General features: G+C 33.8%; 5 protein-coding genes across 5 annotated transcripts; 1 reads left to right on the top strand and 4 right to left on the bottom strand.

Annotated features, from left to right (window-relative positions):
- Positions 1-3,032: 3,032 nt before the first annotated feature.
- Positions 3,033-3,795, bottom strand: Tsp_05510 (hypothetical protein). Its single transcript, XM_003371800.1, has 3 exons — positions 3,761-3,795; positions 3,294-3,588; positions 3,033-3,269 (listed from the first exon to the last, which is right to left on the bottom strand). Exons 1-3 carry the CDS (start codon positions 3,793-3,795, stop codon positions 3,033-3,035), a joined length of 567 nt encoding a protein of 188 aa, XP_003371848.1.
- A 1,312-nt stretch (positions 3,796-5,107) lies between these two features.
- Positions 5,108-5,804, top strand: Tsp_05511 (hypothetical protein). Its single transcript, XM_003371799.1, has 3 exons — positions 5,108-5,176; positions 5,285-5,356; positions 5,643-5,804. Exons 1-3 carry the CDS (start codon positions 5,108-5,110, stop codon positions 5,802-5,804), a joined length of 303 nt encoding a protein of 100 aa, XP_003371847.1.
- A 5,465-nt stretch (positions 5,805-11,269) lies between these two features.
- Tsp_05512 (hypothetical protein) lies at positions 11,270-11,644 on the bottom strand. The gene has a single exon (XM_003371798.1). It carries the CDS (start codon positions 11,642-11,644, stop codon positions 11,270-11,272), a length of 375 nt encoding a protein of 124 aa, XP_003371846.1.
- Positions 11,645-11,676: 32 nt separating this feature from the next.
- On the bottom strand, positions 11,677-19,242 carry Tsp_05513 (putative fibronectin type III domain protein). Its single transcript, XM_003371797.1, has 13 exons — positions 18,891-19,242; positions 18,728-18,817; positions 17,848-17,980; positions 17,389-17,792; positions 15,694-15,861; positions 14,378-14,478; positions 14,088-14,232; positions 13,695-13,866; positions 13,426-13,541; positions 12,901-13,047; positions 12,690-12,838; positions 12,241-12,409; positions 11,677-11,771 (listed from the first exon to the last, which is right to left on the bottom strand). Exons 1-13 carry the CDS (start codon positions 19,240-19,242, stop codon positions 11,677-11,679), a joined length of 2,241 nt encoding a protein of 746 aa, XP_003371845.1.
- Positions 19,243-19,868: 626 nt separating this feature from the next.
- Tsp_05514 (putative tetratricopeptide repeat protein 27) lies at positions 19,869-20,214 on the bottom strand. The gene is made up of 2 exons (XM_003371796.1): positions 20,145-20,214; positions 19,869-20,095 (listed from the first exon to the last, which is right to left on the bottom strand). The coding sequence occupies exons 1-2, from the start codon at positions 20,212-20,214 to the stop codon at positions 19,869-19,871; spliced, it is 297 nt and encodes a 98-aa protein (XP_003371844.1).
- Between the last annotated feature and the right edge of the window lie 1,593 nt (positions 20,215-21,807).

Below are 21,807 nucleotides of genomic sequence, written 5' to 3'. Positions count from 1 at the left end.
TGTTGCAAACAGAACAATCAAATAAATCAATCAATCAATCAACAGCAACCCACTAATAACTGTTCTTCGATGGAAAATCAATTGCAATTTTTGTTACAAAATTATGCCGTGTGAAAATTTCAGTATTGAGAATTTCAGAAGAAAAACAAAATCAAAAAAATATATATAATAAATACCAACAACTTGTGAATGTTGTTGAATGGAATTGACAATTCAATTTTTCTACATAATCTCGAAAAATTCCCCTCTCCCTCCCCCCGCCCCCTCATTATCACCATCAGCACTGTCATTCACGCAATTGGAGAAGCAACAATTGATAGAAGAATGTGATAAATATGCAAATTTCCAGCTTGACGAAACAAACGCCATATTTATATTATGATTGGTGATTTTCGATCGAAATGCAAATTTTCCCATTTGCTCATCACAAGGAGCAACGAACGAAAGTCCACTCGGTAGTTTCGTTTCTGCTTCGATAAACATTCAAATAATGCTAATCAACTTCACACAATGACAACAACAATAAACAAACCAAACACACAAAAAAAACAATGCATTACTTTTGTTTGTTTGTGTTGCATAGAACAAATTATAACTGATCAGAGTGGAGAGAAAATTTTCCAAATGAAAATATTCCAACGTCGCGTACGATGAAGCAGAAATTGATGAATAGAAAGAAAGAAGACGAGTGGAAAAATGATTTTTGACAAAAGTGCAATGGAACTTGTTCAATTGAAAAATGATTCATTGATAAGCGTGAAAAAGTTGAAGGAAAAGTGACCGAAAAGACCAGCCGAGAAAATTGCAGATATTTACATTCCAATCGATCAGTATATATATATATACATATACACGACGTGCAAGTTTGAAACATCTCATGCCAGCAGATGATAATTTTCATGTTTATTTGTTATTTTACCAACGCTTTCTTCAGTTTCTTGCCAACTTTGTTGACAATATTTCTTCTCTTTACGATTACAAGTACAGTATATGTTGAATGAAAGTAAACATGCAAATTTTTTCCTATTCGAAATAATTATCTCCAAACAACAACAACAACAACAACAACAAAGCAAACCAAACACAGAGGAAGAATAAATTTTCCACTTGTTTAAAATGGAGACATGAAATTTTCAAATCAACTGCCAACAACATTGCTGTTCGTCGTCGTCGTCTGTCTGCGCATCCGACGTGTTGCTACTAGCTAACTATACAGACAGATTTTGTTGTCAATCATGGAAAAAGATGGACGGACAAATAAATTTTGCTGACGTCAAAAAACTAATAAACCAACTTTTGATCATCACTTCATTGTGTGTGATTTGAAATTTGAAAAAAATTATTATAAAATTTTCCAATCAGACAACAACATGTGCAGAAGAAAAATATTTTGGGAGCTCATCGCATGTTCAAGCCGACTAGTCCATTACAACAGTGGGATGTGTTACTTGTTTTTTTTTGATGAAATTCCAATTGAAAATAAAATTTCCCATAACCGAGATGAACATTTGCATTTGTTGTTGTTGCTTGTGTATGCATGTAAATTGTACAACATCATCCTGTTCGAGTATGTAAATTCGATTCGGTTTCGCTTTTCTCTTCCCCTGTGTCATTATTATTAATAAAATAAATATTTGAAATTATAAAAATAAAAGAAATATATATATATATATAAGAAATGGGATAATCTAGTTGTTTCACTTGTGAAAGTTTACTTTGCTCTCAACTTTGAACAAGTCAATACTTCTTGTAACACAGAAAGAGAAGAGAAGGAGAGAGAATTCATTTTTAAAATCATGACATAGTGGAGAAAAATCACGCAACCACAATGCTAGTAATAGTGGGAGAAAATTGAGAAAAAAAAACAAATTTCCATTTAAATAAATCACAAATGTATTACATTAAACAACGTTCGAATGCTTACTTTAAATTTAAATTTAAATTTGCATTAATTGTTTTTCAGTTTTACTGAAAGAGTAGAATAGAAAGAAAAGAATTTGCCGACTGACAAAGATGCCAAAACTTCGTTTCATTCATAAATCTGCCAGTGAAAAAGTTATAAAACACTATAATTAGATATATAAAAGAAAGAGAAAGAGAGAGAGAGAGAAGTATCAACGCGGATGCAGGCAGCATCTCATTCGGGAAAAAATTTTCTTATCTAGTGCATTTAATCGGTGAATAAGTTGAAATTGGCATCCCAGATGGCCCGGCCATTGCTTGATCTATTCAATAAAATATTTGAAAATTTATGAATCACAGGGAAAAATGAGGCGCCATGTTTCGTCCCACTTCCACACACTTTCCAAAATGAGCATTGAAAATGTCAAAAGTGAAATACAATTAGAAAAGTGAAACGGATATAAAGTGGAAATTTTTCCCCTCATGTCAACGGCATGTGTTGTATATAAATCACGAGCGTCGAATGTGGTTAAAATTTTAATCATTTTACGCAACTTTCGATTATTGATCATCACACCGATCAAATGTTTGTTAAATATACCTGAACAATTCGAAAATTGCACTATAATAAGAAAAAAAAAATATATATATATACTCAAACAATATTCCATTCATCGATGATGGTCGAATTGGATAATTTCAAATCACACACGTGGGCATGGATTGTTTTTACACCCTCCCAGTGAATTCACGCGCGACAAGTAAATGGTGAGTAGAAATAAAAATTTGCATATATAAAATTGAGCTGAAAATTGCCACCATGATCAACTTTTTTGCCCAAGGATCGCCGAATCGCTAGAACCGAAAATTGTCACCGTTAATACGCGAACGCGTCACTTCTGACCAGTTAGTTGAACAAAAAGTAAAAATCAAAAGTAGAAAAAAAGCAAATTGAAAATGCAAATTTTTCAAAACCAGATTGTGGTGAAAAATTGTCGAACAAATCCAATCCTTTTGTACATAGTTGTGCTAATTGTTGAACAGAAATGCAAAACCACTGGCAGAAGTGACGGTCGATGGGAAACAGTGAAGAAATAAAAAAATAGAAAAAAAGAAAGAAAAAAAAAGAATCACTTACAACGAACGGCTTGTTGATGATTGGCCCAGCTTGGGCAATGTACAATTTCGAAGCGTCGTCGAAATTCAACTGCTTCTGGCGCCTCTGGAGAGTCTGGGTTTCGTAACGTTGGCAGTTGTAGTAGAGGGTCACTTCGTTGCCTTCGATTTTGAATGCCAACTCGGTCCACTTGCCGTTGATTGGTGGAATTTGAAACGACGCGATCGCCCGCCCAGGATCGGCATCGCGCCTCGAATCACTGTAAACAAGGGACAAGTTGGCATTGCGATCGTTCAGCGGTTCCAACAGAACCCCCAATTCGACGACCGTGTCGAACGGATTGACCACGGCGAACAAATAGCCGCCACGGTCGTCGTCCGGTCGGACCGTGATCAGAATGGCAAAGTCGCGAAAAAAACGTCTCGGCATGTAAAATCGATAAGGCGCCACAACGTTCGCCCCTTGGTGAAAGCCGAATCCCGGCAAGCCTTGTTTGCCTTTGGCGTGGTAGATGTTCGGATCCAAAGGCGCTTTGACCGCTTTCAGCAAATCGATCTCGACTTCGTCGTCTGAAATGGGAAATTTCAAATTTTGTACAAATAAAAAATAAATAAATAAATAAAATCACAAAAATTGAAAAACTATAAATTAAAACCAACGCTATTTTTTTTCATCTAATACAGTCGAATGGTTTTCAACTAATAGGACGTCAGTGAGTGAAAAGTTGAAAAAAAAATTAACAAAACTTCGAAAATATTATACAGTACAGTAAGCATGTACTTTTTGCTAATGAAAAAAAAATTCTCAATTGAAATAATTGTTCAAACAAAAAAAAATTAATTATAAGTATTCTCGTGATTTCAATGAAAATCAAAATTCCATCCTACAGTATGAAAAGTGATATCGATAAAGAAAAAGAAAACAAAAACAAACATTCGCAACACCGCGAGGCTGGTACGGTAGAAATGGGAGAGAAAAAAAATATAAACAAATTGAGCGATTCGATTTGCGATCGAGATTTGGAAGGGAAGGGGACAGGGGGGAAAAAAAGTTTCAACATTTCTCCTTCAACAGAAGAAGACGAGCCTGTGTGTGACAGGCACAGGATGCGTTGATTTTTTTTGCATAATGCCAAAAATTCATCATCACTTTTTGTCGAATAATTTCACATTTATGCTAAATATAATATTTATTTAAAAAAATGTTCTACAATTTATGAATAACAATTTTTGTTTGTTTTTCATTTGTCCAATTTGAATAATTTCACTATGGAAGTGGACCAGTAGTACTGATGGTGGTGGTGTGTTGGGATGTCGAAATGAGCAGGAAGAATGAATGCTTTTCGCATGCTGTAAAATTCGTATACCGTGAGTGACATTATATCGATCAGTACGAATTGATTCCTTATCGACGAACTTGTGTGCATCAGACGAATTTTGAACACGCGCAGAAAATGAAAAATAGATAAACTTTTGATAAATTCATCTTCCAATCTATCGTCCAGCCACTCCAATTCAAATTGGTCAAATAAACAAATAAAAGTAGGACATTTTCGACCAATCAAACCGAACGAGCAAATGGAAATTTGCATAAAAATGCGCTCGACATTTGCTACAAAGAAGAAAAAACAGAAAAAAAATTTCTTTGTCATTATTGTTATTGGACGACCGACAATCAATTAGTCGGCCACCTTCGGAGGCGAATAATGAATAATTGAAAAGTGCCGTCACGTGGACTGTTTGGTGGAATGAAAATTGGAACCTTTTTGAAGTTGAAAATTTCAACGCTACAAATGATTCTCTCTTCAACATGCAAAATCCAAATCTATTGACAAACAGAACAAAAAACTTTTCTCGTATCTTATTAAAAATTTGTCAAATAATTTCAATAAAAATTCGCATTAATATTTGTGTATTTATGCATTCAGCAACCATATATATATATACGCTTGATGTTGTTGTTGTTGCTGGGTCAGATTTTCAATGGAAATTTTTATTGCTTTTTCAGATGAATATTTTTCATTCCAATTTAAATCACTCAGCAGAATCATTTTGCAACCTTCACACGCATGCATGAGACAATGCTCAAATGAAACTTGGCTTATTTCTCACAGGGGCTCAAACAAGCAGACCAACTCCATCTTGGGGACTGAAGAACGTGAATGTTCAGTTTGCACGCAGATGCACGTTGAACAACAATAATATTAATACTTGAGAATGAATGCAGTTAGTAAATATGCATAAATATAAATATATCTATCTATAGTTGACAATAAAGATCGATCTGCTTATGTTTTTCAATGATCAATGCCAGTTTGATAGTTCGATTGCAAAGCAAGTAAAATTGCCCAGCCCTATATCATATATATAATACTAAAAACGTGAATATAACTGTGCATTGCATTACCAAAAAAAATAATTCTTTATTGATTATTTTAAAAAAACTTTAAGAAAAACCAAAAATAATAATCTTCCACAATTATCCTAAGGGTAAAACAGAATTGCAAACTATCAACCAAGTGGAATGGTTCTTTTTGCTTTTTTTTGACTAGGCATTAAACCTACATTCGATTTTGAAATTGCCCATTATTCATTTCAATATTAATAATATTAACCGTCATTAGGCAGATTTATTTACAGGCGTAGAGCAAATAAAAGTAAAAAATATGCCAAAAGTTAGAAATGAAATATTGATTGGTGAACAACAATGCGCCCCAAATTTGATAAAATACAACAACACAGAAGAAGAAGAAGAAGAAGAAGAGAAAGTTCGTATCAATGTATAAAATATAAATATGCATTCGAGTGTATTATTATTATTATTATTGCTTTGTTTCTATAATTTCGCCATTTTGCCACGAGCAGTTATTCAAGTTTATTGACGCCTCGTGCAAATGAGATATTTTTAGTCAATAATAGTTAATACAAAGACATTTTATTCAAGTCAGCGCATTTCAAAAACTTTCGAGTCAGATAATGATAATCGAAAATTCCTCTCATTTAAAAAACAGGTTTCATTTAATAATAAATATTTGCATATATTGTTGATAGAATGAGTAAAAAAAACACGCTCACACTCACACACACACAACACTAGAGATGCTAATTTATTTTGAAACTTGATTTATCAAAGATGCTAAAAAGTGTAGGATGATGATGATGAAGAAGAAGGAAACCCTGAAGATGTGAAGCTTAATGCAAAAAGTTGAGAAATTTGCCGAAGAAATTAGTTTCACTTCTCGACGAAGAAAATGTGCTTTTAAAAATAATATTTGCTTAAATATTATCAGTAAAGAAAAAAAGAAAACAGCCAAGCAAATATATCTAGTTGCTTGTTGTTGTTGTTTTTAAATTTTCAGACGCTATTTCAACTTTTTTTTCCCGCCCTCCACTGTCCATTGAATTTTTTGCTTTTTTCAACATTTTGCAAAATAAACAACCCACTTGACCGTTGCTTTTATTGGAAAAAAAGTCGAATCATGCTAATCGACCCTAATCTCGAATCACACAGGCGGACAAATTGGATATTAGCCTCAATGACCACTGACTGACTGGTGGTGTGATTATTTAGCCTATTAGCTGTTCCATTTGTGCCGTATAAAATCATTTTTTCTATTTGCCATGCAAATATGCAGACCAACTCTGATCCGCCAGTTAGGAGCCGTTGGGTGTTTGAGTGACCCTGATAGAAGAGATGTTTCGTCATTATCATCGTTCAACGTTAAATCGTTCTGCTTTTTGTCCATTTGTGTATTTGTGATCCATCTCCGACTGACCTATGGCGATTAGTGTCCATCATCTGCATAATAATACAAAATACACAACTGGTGCGTTCGGGTAGACGATGGGGGGTCAACGTTGGCTGAATAATATCAACCACTTGTGTTCAACTCGAACAAGCCATCCTGAACGTGGAGTTGTTTTCAAAGTTATCCCGAGTATAAGCTCATCGACCCAAAGCCCCTCTGGCCCTCCCCCTCCTTATAGCAGGCAAGCAAGCAATGGATAGCGAAGATGACACTTGGAAACAATTTGAATACGCTTCATTTATACATTTCACAATTGTCCAATGGAATGTGCAAAACTGCAATTTACTTACGCCGTCATGCAGAGGTAATGGAAAAATCCATTTGAAAACCGTTTCTTCGATCAAAATTTTAAAGTCTTCATTTCGAATAAAAGCATCCACTACACTACACTATACTGAATAAAAGCATTCATTCACAACGTTTGAAAATGAAGATTGGAAGAAAAAAATTCACTTATTCTCATATAATTGAAGTTATCCAACTTTATGTTTATGCTTCATTTGCAAGAAACCGAAAAATAAAAATAATAATAATAATTGATTGAATGAATGAATGAATGAATGGATGATTCTTCTGCAATGGGTATATTTGTTGTTGATTCATCAAATTTTAGACATTCCACTTCGGTTCATTGGGTGAAAAAGTAGAAAATCACTGATAAAGAAGATTGAGAAAATGCGTGCCAAGTAGAACCAACCCACTTCAATTATATATATTGTACAAGAGAAATTAAGACAAGAATTGCCAATGGTCAATCTGTCAAAAAATCCAGCATCAACAATGACCATAAATAATAGAAGACAAAACATTCTTTGCCAAATGGCCGGTCTAGGAGAAAATGATCTAATCATGAAATTTTTATTCCAAAATTTTCGTCGTCATGGTAAATCACGAATCGACCTGATTCTGAAGTGCCATAAGAGTCAGTATCAAAGTAATTATTCCAGAATAAGCCCACCAGCACATGAACAACACTTTAGCACATTCTTGTTCACGCTGGTCAAACAGGAACAATGGAAATTGACAAAAAAATAATAATAAATAATCAAACAAACGAACGACATTAATACCATAAATCTTTGTCATTATTGCACTTGTTAATTAATTTTGAAATTATAATTCCATCATCAAGTGATATTTTCACAACTTTAATAACTAAACTATTCCAATTTCCCAATGGTCGCATAGTTTTGCTTCGGCACATAGTTCTGCTCGAGTATATAACATGCCACACCCTTTGTCATCTTTAATCCAACTATGCAGCCCTTGTCGCCACTTTTCAAACTTTATCTTTATAGAAATAAATCGTTTTCTGACAATACTCTCTGCGTCACACATTTTTCACTAATACTCTGCGGACAAAGTTGAAAATTTCTCCAATTCCGCATATTTTCCAACTATTTTCCCACCTTTGCCCCTTATCTTCTATATATGTATATATATATATATATATAGATACTCTGCTTGTTCGGTTTGTCATGTCGACGGGGCATTTTTCATTCAATGTTGTTATAAAAAAGATTTACAAACTTCAAAGCATGTCAAATGACAATTTGATGAACATTTGATGGCACAACCTATTTTGTATAAATATTGAAAAAAAATACGGGAATTATTCCTAAATATGCACATATCTGAAATCACTATTGTGCTTGAGATGTTGAGAAAAAGTACGCGCCCATGATAGATGAAATATCGAAATATCTAGCGTCATCAAAATTCACCAATTTGCATGAATAAAGTTGTTAAAATTGTTTAAAACTGTCAAAGTGAATTGTAGAATAGTAATTTCAAATGATATAATTATGCAATTGACACAAAATACGACAAATCAAAAATAAAATGAAATGGCATTTCCCTTCTCCATTTGCTAGAGTGTTTTTTTTTCAAAAACTTTAAACTTTAATCAAAATCCATCTGAAAGCCTCTACCATTTGTTATTGTTGCAAGGAAAGGCATGTTTGATATCCAAAGTAGCCTCAGATAAATAATAAATAAATAAATAAATAAAAAAGAAATGATGATCAATTTTCCCTTGGCCTTATTTTCACATTTGGAATCGAATTTATTTGCACAGTGTTGACAGGCGGTCGTTTCACACAAGCGTCAAAAAGAAGTAAGTGTGGACAAGCATGCCAAATCCGCGTCTGTGACATCCGGATGTATCCTGAATTGGGCAGTTGGTGGTTGGGTTTGGCCCCGACGATACGGGTTTTTACAAAACCAATAAAAATACAAGGACCAATAAAAAAAGAGGGACAATGGTCGAGTTTTTATGCTCTACTGAACGATGATGACCATTTGTCATCATCTGCTGGACAAAGTATCCGATGACAACAATCAATCGATCGACGGCACTTGATCAACCTATTTGCATAGAAGTAGAAGAAGAAGAAGAAACACATCGCATACCTGCTGGGAAAATTAGCTGCCTGGTGGCGGCAGTTGACGAGTGGCAGGTGATTGTAAAGATGCAAAACAAAATGACAAGCAGGTCCATCGTCGAATGTTTGGTGGGATGACCGGAAGTGGTGTACAAATTTGCCACTATAGACAATTTGTAGAAAAAAAGTTGAGTTGGATTTTTTTCAAAAAAAAAAGAATATATTCTCAAATAACGTTCAATTGAAGCATAGAGGCAATGGAATTTGATGATGATTGGTAGAAATTAATTGAATGAATAAATTCAAATTCCACCAAACCGTCGGTCAAGACTGGCAAACGTTCGACAACGCAACTTTAGTGGAAAATAATATGAAAAGTGCAAGGCCGCCAAATCAAAGCAGATCGGCGCGGAATTGTCGTCGAAAAGGCGGAGTCGGTCAATCGACTGCCGTCTCTGATTGGCTGTTCATAATTACTCTGTCAAGGCGCTGTCGGGCAATCCTATAGGTTCATGTATTGTAATTTATTGTTATCATTTTTTTTAATTTTAAATTTTTTCAAATCGACCATTTCATCCAACGGTTCAATTGATAAAAACAACAACTGTTCAATTTTGATCAGATTATCATAATAAATTGAAAATTTGTCCCACAAAGTATAGAATGTAGAATGGAGGCAAGTGGCGTCAAAGTAGATTGTCGTCTGACAGTTCTGATTTTACAGATGGACAAACATTGATGTAGTGGTTGTGTGCGGATTGACAACTTTATCGTGGAAAAAGTTGAGATGGTGATTTTTTCCCGCCCTTCCTTCCCCCCCCCCTCCCTTTTACCATGGCGCCACTGACCACAAAGCGTAGACAAAGGCCGAGGTCAGTTCAGCAGATCGTCGTACGGCTAATTAATGGAATTATGCATATTCGAGGAGAGTTTGACGAGAAAATTACAACGTGGAAAAAATGCATCAATTCAACGTTTCTTCCACACTCAGCACAGTCGTGAACGTCAGTAACAATGCATGCTGTTTGTTCAACGGCATCAAAAATGCTACCGTTGAAAAAAGTCGTCCACACAAAATTCATATTAATATTTTCTCTGTGCGAGAAATGGGAAATCATTCGCATCCAAAATAAAACTGCCACAGAATGGCGGTGTAATTCAAATGACAAAATTAAAACATTACACACGGAATAATTTCAAAATTTTCAAAACAGGTTCGCTTGAAAGTTCAAAAAATAGCCTTTGATAAAAATGGAAACAAACAAATAATTCCGTTTTTATAAAACGCCCCTGCATTGTTTGGTGGCAGTATTTTTGAAGCGAACTATTTTCTACAGTTCAACCGACAGCGTCACACCAGCCCAACCGTCCTTCTCACCTTCTAGGTGTCATTTAGCCTCTGGCTGCAAACAACAAAACTGCTATCAGTGGACGGAGTGTAATTTATACCTGATTTGCTTGCTGCACTTTAAACATTGATAATTGAACATCATCAGAACAATTTTCAAATCATTAATAATAATTAATAATTTCCAAAGATTAAATCAAATATATATTTTTTTTAAAAAAAGTTGTTCATCAGCAAATAAAACTTCCAAAATCCATGAATCACAATGATCATCAATTGCTTTATCAATTGGGAAAATATTGAATCAGCAACACTGATAGTGTCCAATTGAACTTGTACATAAATATAAACATTCTTGAAATTAATCTCAAATTTCAATTAATTCCACTTCACGATGATGTGGGCAAAAATTACAACCAATTACTGGCATATCTTTTTTTCATTTGATTTGATATTTTGAAAAATCATCGATAAAAATAATAATTCACTTCGATTCGATTGAAATAGTGACCAAATCTTCTCTTCACCAGTACGTTTGGAAATTCATAAATGATTAGTAAATTTCTGTAGAATATGTATCTGTTCTATTTTCTGAATCACATTTGATCAAACCATTTTCTCAAACTCCAGTGGAATATTTCATCATGATAGTTGCCATTTAACCGGACACGTAGACTCTTAGAATGCCATTGTCCCACAGGAAAAGAATGTCACATTAGCGGCGGCTGAGTGACCAAGAAAACACCAGGCGGCAAATGCTTTTCACGGTCAACGTCCGGCTTGGTTTCTTTCCCCCTTCCCTCCCCCCCCCCCATGTCTCTGTTCGGCGTGGTCATTTGACCATTTGATTTGCCAAAAAGAAAGGTCGACAGATTCAGAGGTGACCAACGGTAGAAAAGTGTGGTCATTTCAGCCGAGCCGTTGAACAGAATCAATGGGCCGCTAAAAGTTCGAATAAAAGCCCATCTCCGATTGGAGGCAGAGCTTTGGAGCAGACCCACCCCACCACAATCATCCCTCACATTCTGGTGTAATCCAAGAAACGGGCCAGTGGACCGACCAGTGGAAATTTCATCTCCTGACATTGATTTTTCTCTCATTCAACATCTGCACCTTTTCAACAACAAGCATCTGTCGTAGTAATAAAACAGAAAAAGAAAAAGAAAACCAGACGACGCAGAACAGAACCCAGTTGATCTTCCATCTCATTTGCTGTAAAAGCTGACAAAGTAATTTCTACTGCTACGAATTATTGCAAAAATGAAAATGAACCTTATGCAAATTCTCACTGAATGTGTTTTCACTGTGTTGAAAATTTGCCAGAAAATTGGAATGCAAAAGCAAAAAGCAAATAGACTGCCATTGAACGATTGATCTAATTTGAACCGACGATGATGATTGAATTGAAATTAATTATAACAACCCCATGCAAAAATGCAAACGACGCCCAAGATAAGAATACAACCACAGTACGAAATAATTTACATATTGCTCGTTTGGTTCGAGGATGAGAAATATTGATTTTCATTCTTTTGGAAAATATTTCTACCAAATTGAGGAAAAAAAATTTTTTCCATTAAGTGGAAATATATAAGTACCTTTGTGGATGATTGGAAAATTTCTCAACAACACCAGATAACACCTGCCCCAGGTTGAATGGTGTAAATTTAAATTTGCTCACCTTTTACTGAGCTGTATTGCAATGGTTGATGAACGCGTTCCAATTGACGATGATTTGCCGTTGGGTTTGGTTGATTGCATGCGGACTTGCAAATACCGGGCATCAGTTGCAAACTATCGATTGCAATGAATACCTTTTCACCTGCGGATTTGATCACTTCAATTGCAATCTAAAAATTTAATAATACACAACATCTAGTATGTAATATGGTTCTTCTGATCGACGAATATTGCAAATGAGAATGTTTTATTTGTTGGTGAAAATTAATTAAAAGTAAAAAAAGAAATGAAATACAAATTACTGGCGTGAATTATTTATGGCTGTTATGGGGAGAAGAATTTTTGTTTTATGCATTATTTGTTCAATAATTAAAATAATAATGCGTTTTTTTTCAATTTAATATTCGTCGATTAAGAATTGAAATAAAAACATTTACGCAAAGTACTTACTCTGAAGTTGTGCTTTATGGGCAACAATTTGACGGCACAATTTTGCCAATGATGCTGTTGTCCGTGCACTGGAGACAGTTTAAAATGCATCAACAGTACTTGATTATCAAACTGTTCCGGCTGAGGCAGGGCGTAGATGAATATTTTACCTGAACACATTTGAAATTTGCCTCAATTTTGCAAAAGGAAAAAACAGCGAAAAAAAACGAACCGTTCGATTCGGACCGAATTCTGTAGGCAAAATTGAAACAGTAGTGAAAGCTGAAATCCGAAGGAAGCACCGGTGAAATTAGCCGACTGATGGCCCGTGTCGTTGTAGAATCACTTTCAAACAGCATCACTTGTTGATTTCTGGATCCTGAAATGAGCAATAAATTTTACAATTGAACAATTCCAAATTCAAAACTGACCATGTCCATCGGCGACGTTGAGATTCGGCGATTCGGGGTCTATATATGCTAGATGCCAAGAATTTGCCGAATCAGCTTCGACTTTCCATTGACAAAATTCAGATTGGTTCAACTTTTCAAATTTGCAGACAATCCGCTTGAAACCATTATCCGCTGAACAATTGAAACTTTTCATTTTCAAACGTATATTTATTTAAATTATTTTTTTATTATTGATATTCTTTTCCAATATCCAATATGGAAATTTACCATACATTTTAATCATCAAAACAACTTACAAGGCTGCTTGACGTAAAGTGGCTTGACTGTAAGATGCACCGACTGACCGTACAGCTTGTTCCGGTACTTCTTGCCGCAAATATAAGTACCCGAATCTTCAGGTTGGACATTTTCAATTACCAATCTCAGCACTGTGTGATTTTTCCAAAAACTAACATAGGCTCTGAAAATGAATTAAATTTAAAAAATTCACTTGCCTACTGTAGATGAATAAAATTATTATTGCCTTTCAATGCCGGTGTCGAAAGGAACGACAGTTTCATTTGGAAAGTACCACCGACGTTGAGAACGCTGAGAATTGGTTTCAATGACGCACGAGGCGACAAAAATTTCATTCACTTTCAGAACATCTTTCTGCGTAGCAAAAGAAATAAAAAAAAGTTTTTTTTCCCCTAAATCATGCACAAATCTACACTGTAAACCAACTTCATTTTCGACGACCACTTTCACGCTCCTTCGAATTTCCATCTCAGCTTCTTTTTTAGCGTCTAAACATATTTGCATATTACAATCACTCTCATGTTAAATGGAAATTTCTTTCCACACGAGCAATTTATTTTCCAAGCAACTGCTCGACATAATTTTCATAAGGGAGAATTGTTTTTCATTTCTAATATTAAATATTTTTCACAAAACATATTTGAAAAAATGAATTTCTTCTCGATTTGAAAAGCATTTCTAGATATATTTCAAGTAGAACTCAATTTACCTGATTTCAAATAACCAACTCGAGTGAAAATGTCAAAATCGTGTGTAGCGACGTCGGAAAATTTTCCCGGCCCGCTGGATGTGAGCGCCCGAATTTTCACTTGGATACTATCCACCGGCGCATCACCCAACCGATTGTAGCTTACCTTAAAATAATAGTTTTGGAATAAAGTCAGTTTGAAAATTTCAATCAATCATTTCAATATGGACTGCATAGAATTTAATTTCACCACTACACTGTGCAGAATGTTGTATGGATGTTTTTGTGTCTCTAATTTTTAACAAACTTACGTCCAAATCGTAGGATTCTAAATTTCCATAAACCGTTTTCTTCAACCAGCCTCCGTTGACATCAGCGTCATCGAAAAGAAGCTTGTAAAAAATGTCGTAACCTGAAATTGTACAATTGAACATTTCAAATTTAAAAAATTATTATTTTTTTGATATAATATATTTTTCTCAAAATTTAAATTTTTTTCGAATAAAATTTTCCAATTGAATTTCTTCAAACTTTATTTTTATTTTGTAAAACTTCATCTACAGTAATAATTTGAAATTCAACTACACCACTGTGTAAATGGTGATAATTCAATTTTACAATTTATTCAAAATGAAATTATTGTTTTTTTCAATTGTGCTAATTGCAAATTTGTCTACTGAAATTAAGTCAATTCATTTCACATATGTAAAGTGAAGCTGTTCGAAAATGAATTGCAACGTATTCGAAGAGTTACATTTGCATGGAATCAATATCTGGCAAAGTGATGAATGATGTTCAAGATGATTTGCACAAATTTCAAATTTTAATGCTAAATCGTCAAGTGAAAGAGATGCCGAGTGGTTTTTCAATGGAAAGAAAAGTAACTGTTCAGTTTTAATTGAATTAACCGATGGAAATGGGAAAATTCACCCCTATTGGCCTTTTGGTGTATAATGAGAGGGTCAAGTCGCACCCGGGGGTCAGCTTTTGGTCGAATCTCAAAGAAGAAGAACAGCCGTCCTGAGAAAGCGGGACGTCGGAAAACAAATAGCGAAATCAATTTCACACGTCGCATCAATCCCTGAAGAACTGTGTGGAAAATTTGTCAGTCATTGATTTGGCTGTTGTTGAGAAGAAAAAAGTTTTCAATTTCAAATCTGTTCAAGCACATCATTGTTAGCTTTGAGAATTTGGTTTCAAATCCTCAACCCAAGTAGCGTTGGTCAGATTGAATTGGTGCAGATGTCTGCAAATTGGGAATGGAATTATAATTTTGTAAAACCACATCGAATACAATGTTGGAATTAATGCTTGAAAAGCATTAAAAAAATAAACAAATTCTACCGTATAAAGTAAAACTGAGAAATGGTGGAATGTTATGCAAAAATTGTGCTTCTCATATCCGGATGAACAGTTCAATTGAGTGATCGGAATCAAACTGACCCCGACAAATTGACTCCAACTGAATAAGCCGTTGATTAGCATGGCTTGAATTGTCCAACGTTCAAGTTAATTTTCCCATTTTGACGCACAAAGTTCTATTCTGATGCGCGTCAATAGAAAGAGTGACATTTTTGGCGCATCTGAGGGGGCAACTTCTCGAATGACCACGAAACTGCTTTCTCACCAACGCACCAATCTTGGATTACGTCAAGCGGACCGACGTATTTTTTTTTGGCACTGTTGTCAACAATTGAATACTGATCTGGAGAAATACCGGCTAATTGAAAAAACGGAAATGACCACTCGACGCAAAACAAAAATTCCACTCCTTCAACTACGCACTCATTTTTCACTCGAACATATTATTTTGCAATTATTAAAAGCATAAAGCAATAATCTCGCCCATCGTTCGTCTCCATTTTTACATCACAATCTAATGAAGCTGTTGTACACGAAAAAAAAATTATTCATTATTAGCTTTCATTTATAGGAAGCTAAACCTCAGTTGAAATGTTTGAAAAATATTAAAATCAATTCAATTTATTTCTAAAATTGTCCATTATTGCAATGTGTAGGTGGATAATTTTAGATTGAAAAATAAAAATTTTCATCTGAAAAATTGTTGCTTGAATTGATCAAAATTTTGCTTAAAGTTGTGCATGATGATAAAACATTGCAATTAGCATAATCATTATTGACAATTTTGGATGATTTCGCATAAACAATGTTGACAAGTGGCCAAACTTTGAGCACCGCCCAACTAAATGCTAATCAGTCAGTCAGCTACTACACTGTTTTCGCTGTATGTTTGCGTCGTGCTGTTGATTTCGAAATTTGCATTTCACATTTGAAAATATCGACATATTAATAACAATTGGAATATAAGAGAACATTTTGAAACAAACTGAACAGAATAAATTATTCCATTTGCCGAGTGGTAAAATTTCAATGATCAAAAATCAAATCAATTGACAATGATAAAAATTTGCATAGCATGCGTGAACATGAGCGACGCTGGCTTTGAAAAATGTGCAAACTAGGCGAGATCTGTTTCAACTGAACAACAAATTGTATTTCAAATTTAGCCTAACTACTATAACTAAAAATTATTCAAATCAATCTTGATCAACAAAAGTGAAAATGTGGATGATTCGATTTTTGATACCACTTCTATCCCTAACAGATTTGAATTTGAACAGACAATAAGTTCAACAATTCGAATTTTCTTTCAAATTTAAAAAATAATGCTTATTAAAATTAAGTTTGCAAAAAAAATAATAATATATTAATCTCTCTGCAATTTGTCAAAGTAATACTTTATAAATGGAAAATTAAAGTTGTCGTTTATAAAATTACTTGACGAAAAAATATTTCTCAATTGAGAATCAAACACCATATAAATAGATCACTTGTAGATAAACACAGTAAACAATTTGCATACGCAATAAGTGACTTATTTATTGCCCACTTTGGCACATTTTCGTTTGTGCAAATAGTCGTCAGTGGTGAAATTGTTTTCAAATAATTTGCCAAATCAAATGGGAAAATGTTCAACTGTTGATTTGAATTGAAAATTGCACAGTGCATTTATCTTAACTCTTTTTTTTTCAATTCTCCCTTTGAAAATGTCTTTTTCATATTGGCAGATTAATCGATGCTGGAACATTTACTTTTCTGCGGAAAATTGTTCAAAATATTCTCAATTTTCAAATTGACCATCTTCGGTCGTTTAAAATAATTACCTCATAGACTGTACTAAAGTTGACAATAAACTTTCCAATTAAAAATACAAATACTATTATTAAAGTTTGGAATGTTTGATTATTAAATGAATAAAAACAAAATATATAATATGCATAGAGTTTGTAAAGGGACTTACCGGTAATTGTTCGCCTGAGGCGTAGGGGTCTTTCCCATTCGATGTGAAGCAGGTTGGGATGTGACGCCAACAGACGTACAATGGTGGGAGAGTCTTCATTGTCAATTTGGTGTAAATTTTCTGACAAACTCGAAGGCAAATTACTACTCGGATCACGATCAACATAAACAGTACGAAGCATTTCATTTCCTGCATTGATCGCCGGCACTGGTTGCTTTTGTGGATGAGCTTTTGGCATAGTTTTGCCAAATGCTAACGTGCTCCATTCAGAATCTGCATATTGATGTCTAGTTTTTATGGAAAATTCATACTCTGTATCCGGCAGCAGATCCGACAACAGCACTTGACGCTCGTCCACGGCCACAGTTTTCACCACTCCATGCTCGTCGTTGTGAGGTGCATATCTGAAAACAGTGCATTGTAGTGAAATAATGAAAAGATCATTTCCATTAATTCAACCTGACTAAATAGTTGGCATGTCCAAAATCTGGACATCTTTCACAGGGAAAATCATCCCATGTCAGCAAAATTTCAGATGATGACCAAGTTTCAGCGTGTAAATTTATCGGCGGCTTCAAATAATCCAAAAGATCTGACAATGAAAAGCGAAACTGAACCGACGATGTTGTTTGTTGTCTTTCACAAAACTGCGAAACTTACCTTTCACTTTTCCTACAATTTAACAAACGTTCCATTAGTGCAAGGCAAAACTGTACTGCCTACTGTAATCATTGAATTCAAATATTATTCGTAAAAGTTGATGTTGGAGAAGAAAAACAAAAATTTTTTTTTACAAATTTTCCACCGTTCAATTCATCTGATACAACTGCAAATGACCAAAGAATAATTGACGATCGATTTTATACTTGAGGTCAAATAATCAAAATCCGGATTATCCAGTCATAACAAAACCAGCGTAGACAAAACTAAACTATTCCTAGACAAAATTATCAACGAAAATAGTTTTGAGTGGAAATTCAAAAAACCAGTTTTGCCATTATTTTCCCGCCTTGGAAACTTTCTACTCTACTAGCTAGTGGAATTTATTTTCAATTATTAATTTTCCACTTCTCCATCTTCTACTATTAATTATCTATTCTTCGAAATGATTCATATTCACATGCGTTTCATCAAAAGGTAAATTTTTCATATTTTTATTCGTCTAAATTATCTTGAATCTATGTGATAATAAAGAACAGAAATAGTAAAATTCCAAACTGAATGATACTTTCAATTTATACTAGTAAAACAATGATGCCAATCATTTATTGCATTTTTATAAAAATATTATTTATTATTCATCAACTATTACCGTTGCGAATTAAAATTATTTTCATACCTGGCTTCGTGCAAATGATTTTCTTCTCTTGTTTTCCATCACCTTTGTCGTTGAAAGCTGATAATGATATTGTATAATTGGTATTTGGCACTGAACGAGAGAGAAAAAAATATGCTGTTGAAAATAATTGAAAAGTAAAATTTCCACTTTAAACACAACTTACGCAAATCATCGAGCTTTACTGAAGTGCTGTCCTTGCCGGATAATGAAATTGCCATTGAATCTATCGAATCGCCTATACCCCAGCCTACAGTGTAACCGCGGACAACAATTCGATCACTGTCGGCGGGTGGATTCCACCAAAGATATATTGTATCCTGCGAAAGCACTTCATACTGGACATTCGTGGGAACTCCAGGTGGTTGGTTTTCTAAAATTTCATCAATTCGAATTTCATGCAAAATGCCTAATAATATTACAACATGAAATTGTTGTTTTTTTTTCATAATACATGAAAGCAGCTTGATTGAGAAGAGTATTTTTGCAACAGATTTTGGTTTATGCCTTTTTTTCATATTTTTAAAATATGACAACTGAAAAGAACAACACAATGTTGTCTATTTCTTTTTAGAATGCACAATTTTGTTGTTCAAATGCAGAAATTATCATTGCATAACTTCAGAGCGTTAAATTTTAAATTTCACTGCTTGCCTGAAATTAATTTTTAAACACAATCCATTTAGTTATTAAGATTATCATGATGCATTATTTCATAAAAGAGAATAATTTCTACTATCATTTTGCATTTCGTACTGATTTTCAATTTTTGTAATACAAGAAGTGGAATATTTGAAATTAATTATTTTCAAACTTGAAATACATTTACCACAAAATTAGAATATTTGTGAACAAGACTAAAGGATTTGTTGACTACTACTGTTTTATGTTGTTAAAGAATTTCATTTGATTATTCAATTCTTTAAAATGGCTAATTTTCTAATGTGTTGTTAAATTGTCATTTTCTTGGTGATAATTAAATGCTTATCCGGTTGAGTGAATTTAATAAATCGGTTTTTGGACTCGTAATTTTTCGAAAAGCGGTTGATAATGTTTCACGGTCAGCTATCCACTTTGGCTAAGAGGCTGCTTTGAAGTGGAAATTTGCTCCTTGTTGAACCACATACTAAAAAAGCACTAGCCGTCAAAATTGTTGTTCCGGAGACGGATGTTTTTCATGACGAATAAATGCATTCAGTATCAGACAAAAATCCCCTATTGGGAGTGCTGTTTCATAAGGCAAGCAAAAACTGACAAGAGGCTCTCCATAGGAAGCTTTTAAAAGCAAAGCAGTGAACAGTTGCAATTTAGCTCGATCTTTACATATGAAAGAGTGACAAATTATCCAGAGCTTCAATAATGTGAAGACCACTTCAAATGAATTTAAAATTATTAAACAAACTTTTTATCATATACTTACCATCTATATTACCATGTGTATAACCAATCAGTATTGCAATCAATATGATTATTAATCTTCGATTATGCATGCTTCTATCTGTAAAAGTTCTATGGGCAAGCTGATTTTATTAGCATTAAAATATGAATGCCAGAAAACTAAAATCAATGCACTAATGCTAATGTCCGTTTTTGCAAACTTTTCAGAAATTTCAAGTCCAGAATGAACTTAGCGACTGGTCTAAAATGGAATTGATAATGCATGGCTAACTGACCAATGCCACTTTGAGCGAAGCAATTGCCGCGCCACCTAGCAAATCTCAAGACTGAAAAGCGACCATTCTTCTCTTATTCGTCAATAATTTATTTTAATGTCACATCTACTGATTAATGCACAAAATTATTTCAATTCCACCAACTACCTTTTCAATTTTCAACTACCTACAATTATAAATGATGAAATTCATAAACTGATTTCCATGTGACTTACTAGCAAATTTGGTTTAAATTACAAACGATGAAGAGCAGAATTTTAGTTTTTGGCATTCGAAGAAAATAATTTAGACTAAGCATGCCCGATTAAATGACAAACTACGAAAAAACACTGATTTGCCTTTTATTCGTGAAAATTCTACCAGCATATACAAGTATTTATTTCAGTAATAATTAATTCACAAATGTGCATTCAAAAATGCTAATTAGGAACGATTGAGCAAAAAAATTTAAATATTGAATCCCCAAGTCTAAGAAGCCGCTAAATGAATCTGCAGTTTTAGACGGCGCTTAGCACCATGTCAAGACATCGCACTATTAAACTGCTTGTACCGTACTATTGTTTCAAAGTCAGTTTTGTGTATTTTTGATAAGAAATTATTGATGCAATAATAAAATAAAATAGCTACAAATAAAACATATAATTTAATAAAAAAATAAAAAGAGAACAGCAAAATACGGTGAAAATATTTTTTTTGAGAACTGGTACCGTTATGAACTATGCTATTATTTTCTACAGATTAATGGCATATATTTGACTTGTTTTTAAATAATTTCGTATTAATAAAATAATGAGAAAAAAGTAGTAGGACAGTTTTCAAGTTTAATAATAAGTAAAATTTTAAAAACATTCAAAAGTACAGTATGCTTTTTGTTTCTTGTGTACTTAAAAATTTTTAAATCGTTAATTAGGTCAACTGTTCGAAATTGTTCAGAATTCGGTTACAAGAAAGAAAAAAAAGTGAAATATTCAATAAAATAAAAAGATTAAAAAATAATAATTTGAAATGATAAAATTGAATAGAAATTTTGATTTTTCAAAAAAACATATTCATCTGTATTCGATGTTTGAACGCCGGATGTTGTGACCGCAGTCAGTTTTAAGGTCGGTATGTAAATACAAAAGGCGTAATGACATGTGGCCATTTATCCGCAAATCAACGAGTAATGAATAGGAAATAGCGACTGATTTATGCCAGCGACATGTCAACTTGTATTATTAAATTTAGATTTCGCTGTTTAGAATTGATAGGCCGAAGAATGAAGTTTGATGTTTAGAATAATTGTTGACTGAACAATTGTACAAGTGAATTTTGAAATACAAAAATGAGTGCATTTCAATCAGTTTATATGCCGAATTTGCATGCACATTTGTCTCTTTTGCTGCGTTAATTTATGGTCATAATTTCATT

The sequence above is a fragment of the Trichinella spiralis genome (genome assembly GCF_000181795.1).
Source record: "Trichinella spiralis strain ISS 195 chromosome Unknown Scfld9, whole genome shotgun sequence".
NCBI classification, from domain to species: Eukaryota; Metazoa; Nematoda; class Enoplea; order Trichinellida; family Trichinellidae; genus Trichinella; species Trichinella spiralis.
Note: the sequence above shows the minus strand (reverse complement) of the source record. Positions and strands in the feature narration are given on the sequence as shown.